The 5,271-nt window shown below is 52.9% G+C and overlaps 1 protein-coding gene across 1 annotated transcript; it reads right to left on the minus strand.

Moving 5' to 3' along the window:
* Positions 1 to 2,601: 2,601 nt before the first annotated feature.
* On the minus strand, positions 2,602 to 4,105 carry GJB3 (gap junction protein beta 3). Its single transcript, XM_047871794.1, has one exon. The coding sequence runs from the start codon at positions 4,103 to 4,105 to the stop codon at positions 3,293 to 3,295; it is 813 nt and encodes a 270-aa protein (XP_047727750.1). The 3' UTR covers positions 2,602 to 3,292.
* Between the last annotated feature and the right edge of the window lie 1,166 nt (positions 4,106 to 5,271).

Consider the following 5,271-nt stretch of genomic DNA (forward strand, 5'->3'; position numbering starts at 1 on the left):
TGCGTCCTCACATGGTGAAGGGAGAAAGGTCCTCCCTCTTCTGTGTCTTCTTCGAAGGGCACAAATCCCATTCTCGAGGGCTTCACCTCCCAAGGGCTCCACTTCCTAATACCATTACAGTAGAAGTTAGGATTTCAAGGTGTGAATTTTGGGGGGACACAAACATTCAATCCATAATAGGAAGCTGAGACCAGGGTGATGACACAAGATAATCTCCTGTTTAGCTTGGGCTGCATGGTGGCTGTTATTTCGTGCAGTAGGTGTGGTTGTGAAGGCTATGTGTGTGTGAAATCTAAATCTATCATGTGCGTGAGGGAAGGAGGCTTGCAGTGAATGCTCATGTGCTGGGGAAGGAGGAGATAGAAGCTTGTACCCTGAGAAGAGAAGGCCAGGGGACATGAGAGCCACCTTGTGGTGACAGCGTTGTGTGCTGGGGACTCTGGATGGTGAACAGTAGCTCCAGGTGTCCTGGATCAGGAGAGTGAGGTGCACTGCTCAGAACAGCTCTCAGGCTCTCAGGCCGAAGGTGGCACATCTCAGGACAGGGCTGGGACATCCTGTCAACCACGGTCCTCACCCCCAGCCTGGAGAAGGGGCCTGGGGCTGGAGGCTCAGTCTGTGCTGAGCTAGCCAGTGATGTCCTCTTGTTGCTCTGGCCTCCAAGCCATCCTTGGCCAGGCAGCTGAAACTGCCCTGGAAGATGCTGGAATGTGTGGCAGCAAGTAGGAGAGACCTTCCCTGAGACCTTTGCAATCATCCAGGCCAGGCTACGACTGGCCTTGTTGTGGTCTGGGCAGCAGGCAAGCTCCTTCCTGGATATTTACTGAACACATTAGCACCATACTGCTGGGTTACCTTCAGTGTCTCATCTCTACAGCAACCCCAGGGGTAGTACTGCTCTGAGTGCTGGGATGAATATGGTCCCTTTGTCCCTCGGGTCAACTCTCCACCCTGCCCTGTGCCCCAGGAGGCTGAGCCATAACTGGCTGCCTCATTTGGCTCCCTTGCTCTCTGGATCCTGGTTGGGTTGTGTCAGTGGGAGCCACTGGCAGGAGAGCAGGAGATGAGAAAGTGAAGTTGGGGTATTTATTTGGTCGCTGGGGTGGAATGCATCCTTGCAGCTCCAGTGTGGCAACCCAGTCCATGGCTACCCTGGTACAAGCCCCAGGGCACTGCAGTAGTGTTTGTGGTTTCCTTGATCATGCCCATACTTTTTAAAACAAATTGGCTCAGTTGGTTAAGCGTCTGACTCTTGCTTTCAACTCAGGTCATGATATCATGGTCGTGAGATCAAGCCTGCATTGAACTCCATGCTGAACGTGGAGCCTGCTTGGGTTTCTCTCTCTCTGCCCCTCCCCAACTTGCGCACGTGTTCATGTGCATATGCACCGGCTCTCTCTCTCTCTCTCTCTCAAAATAAATAAACATGAAAAAATATCCCTCAAGGAAACTCTTTTAAAGTTACTGGGTTTGAATGTGCCATCTGTTTTTTGCTGGGACCCTGACTGGTGCAATTCACATTGTAATGATGACATGACTGCCGTTCTGAAAGCTTGCCCAAGGTGCAGCGTGGTGACTGTGGTCATGAAGTGGTTAAGCTATGATTCAGACTGTGGGGGGTGGGTGTCAGCCCAACCCTGGGCCCTTTAAGCTTGGTTAGCTTACCCACCCCGCTAATAGCCACACGAAAGAGCAAAGGTGAACCACAGCCTGTTCTGTGGGCATAGTGATCTGCCCTCTCCTTGCCTGCATTGGCTCTTGGTTCACTGCTCCTAGGTTTCTGGCCCCTGGCCTTGGCTTTGATGGTCACTAAATGTGTCTCTCATTAGTGGAGACTTGCACCCCCTTTTGCTTTCCATTCCAGTCTGGCTTGAATGTTGGTGTCCCCTAAATTGCAGGTCACCACACAGTACTGGGGGTGGGGGGGCTGTGAACCACCCCAACTGTTGGTTACTGCAGGAGACGAGTATGTTACTGTCTCCCCTGACTCGGAGCTGTTTGAGTTCAGCTCCTGTTCTCCTATGCAGTCTCCACCTCCTGCCAGGGCCCCGGTGAGCCAACGATGCTCAGGGCAGATGGAAGGAGCTGCTGAATAATGCTTGAGTGAGGCTGGGACTCCCACCTTTAGAGGAGACAACCATCCTGTTGTGGCATATTATAAGGAATGAGAGTATGAATAACAGAGATTTGTGTACACAGGGTGGGGACGTGGATTGTTGATGGTGGTGATTGGGTTATAAAGGAGGAGGGAGTGTGGTTTATCTATGGGGAGAACAATGATTGTGTGTGTGCTCAGAGCAGTGTTCTCACTAGAAACGCGGGAAGCGCTGTTGCAGAGGGAGCACAGCGTCCTCTTGTGACCACACTTACAATCACAACATATATACCAGTAGGTTCCACCCACATCCCCACCCAGATCAACCCCAGCCCCGGTCTGCCTTCACCCCCAGACGTACAGCCCTCCTGAGGCCTACCTTCCCTGCCCTCAGGGTCTTGTGGGTGGGAGTACAGAACAGAGGACGGAGCCAACCTGTATAAAATACAGCCTTTATTGATTTCAAGGAACATCTACCTTGAGTCTCTGGCAGCAGAGTCTGGGAGGCTGGTACTAGGTTGACCACGTTTGTGGCAAGAAGACGGCCGAAAAGCTGTCTGAGCCTGGGAGGAGCAGAACTGGGCGAAAGGGGGCTTCCCCTGAGGACAGTGGGGACCAGGAGGACACCCGAGTATCTCGAGCAGCAGGTGGCATCACAGAGCCATCTCCTCCTCCCCTTCACAAGCTCACCCTCAGGCCTTTGGACCTCCCACTGCTTAGAGACTACTTCCTTTCCAGCCCAGAACCTGGGTGCTTCTCCCAAGGGAATGAAATTCCCTTTGATCCAGTGCGTCCAAACCAGGGCAAACATCTCACCTGCAAACACCTGCTGCTTTCTCCTCTAGGAAGCCCTTCTCACCTCTCTCAAACATTTTGTACTCAGGGTAGGTCTCTCCTGATCACTCCCTCCTGGGTTAGGCGGAAGCTCTGCTGGGAGCCTCCTGGGGGTCCCCTCGCACTCAGTCGTTGATTTGTTTCGACGTCTGTCTCCCCCAAGGGCTGGCGCTAGTTCTGGGGTGTGACTCATACTTGGGTAGACAGCACAGTGCCCAGTGCTCAAAAAATCTGCCAAAAATGAAACGGGATAGAGTAGCGAATTCAAAGTGGGGGCACCCAGCACCTGTAGGACCCCTCCCCCCGTGCAGTACTGCCCATCTGTCCCCACTGGCAGCTCCAGTGTCGCTCCCCAGCCTGTGGTCAGATGGGGGTCATGCTGGGTGCAGACGCGTGTCTCTTGTCGTCGCCAGAGTCGGAGCCCAGCTCCCCAGCCTCCACCAGCTTGTGGTGGCAGCGGCAGGTGGAGGCCCGGCTGGTGGAGGATGGGAGGCTGTGGCCCTTCGGGGGCTTGTTCCTGGCTATGCCTCGCAGGACCCTGTGGAAGATGAGGTAGCAGATCTCGCAGATGGTGAGCACGATGCAGACGGCAGAGGCACCCACCATGAAGTAGGTGAAGACCTTCTTCTCGGTGGGCCGCGCGATGTAGCAGTCCACGACGTTGGGGCAGGGCGCCACGTTGGCACACTGCACCAGGCGTGGCATGCCAAAGCCATGCCAGAGCGTGTGCAGCACGTAGAGGAAGAGGAATTCGATGAGGAGCTTGAAGATGAGGCTGAACAAGTAGGTCCACCACAGGCCGCCGTGCTTCTTGCCCGCGTTGGCGTACAGCTTGGCGCACTGGTCCCCGTGCTTCTGGCGGTGCCGGCGCTCGCGCTCCTCCCGGTAGGCCACGTGCAGGATGACCAGCAGCGAGGGGCACGTGACGAAGATGAGCTGCAGGGCCCAGAGGCGGATGTTGGAAATGGGGAAGAAGGTGTCGTAGCAGACGTTGGTGCAGCCGGGCTGCTTGGTGTTGCAGTCGAAGTCCTTCTGCTCGTCCCCCCACACGCGCTCCGCGGCCACGACGTACACCAGCACGCGGAAGACGAACACCACCGACAGCCAGATGCGCCCAAATGCCGTGGAGTACTTGTTCACGCCGCTCAGGAGGGCCTGCAGCGTCTTCCAGTCCATGGTGCTTGGCGGGCGTGCCGGGGGCCGTGCCCACCTGACGGCATGCAAGGGAAAAGTCCATGTTTAATGTATGGGTGACATTAAAAATTTTTTTATTATTTTAATTTTTTATTTTGTTACATATATATGTTATTTTGTTATATGTATGTGTATATGTATATACATACACACATATATGTGTATATACACACACATATATGTATATATACACATATATACACACATATATATGTATATATTTATGTATTTTTTCATTTTTATTTTTGAGAGACTGCAAGCAGGGGAGGGATAGAGAGAGGGGGACAGAGGATCCAAAGCGGGCTCTGTCTTGACAGGCTGACAGCAGTGAGCCTGATGGGGGGGTGTGAACCCAGGAATCGTGAGATCACCACCTGAGCTGAAGTCGGATGCTCAACCGACTGAGCCACCCAGGTGCTCCGCATAGGTAACATTTGATGTGAGCATTTACCGTGTATCAGGCACTGTTCTGGGGTCTTTATGCGGATAGATGCGTTTGATCAGCCAATGACCTTTTGAGATCAGGACTATTATTCCTCCCAGGCTACGGGCAGGATACAGGCCTAGAGAGAGGCTAAGTAACCTGCCAAAAGTCACAGAGCTTGTATGCATGAAGGAAGGGAATGTGCATTTGCTGATAATAACAATGACCATTTATTGAGCATTTACTATGGGTCAGCCGAGGAGCTAAAAGCTGTGCAACACTATCTCCTTTAGTCCTTATAATGACCCCATGAGGTAGATACTATTATGCTTCTCATTTACAGATGAAGATAACCGTTGCAAAGCACTTAACACATAGTAAGTGCTCAATAAATGCTGGCCACTCATTGTGAAATCTAGAGAGGCCAAATCACTCATTTAGAACTGCAGTTGGATTCCAGGCCAGGCTGTCAGTGTGGGGGGTGGGGGCAGGCTGTGCTCTCCACCACCTCCTACCCCTCCTCTGCTGGATGCCTGTCCCAGACCAGGTTCTTGCAACTTACTTCACTGATTCCTTGCTACCATCTTGTGAGGGTGGGGTCATGAGCCTGTAGGGGCCAAGGGCAGACCGCCCCAAGATAGGCCACTTTGGCATGCAGATGATTTTGAGTTAAAAGCAATCAAAGCTCATCAGATTCAGGAAAAGCTCTTTATCTCTCCTTCAA

The sequence above is a fragment of the Prionailurus viverrinus genome, chromosome C1, assembly GCF_022837055.1.
Source record: "Prionailurus viverrinus isolate Anna chromosome C1, UM_Priviv_1.0, whole genome shotgun sequence".
NCBI classification, from domain to species: Eukaryota; Metazoa; Chordata; class Mammalia; order Carnivora; family Felidae; genus Prionailurus; species Prionailurus viverrinus.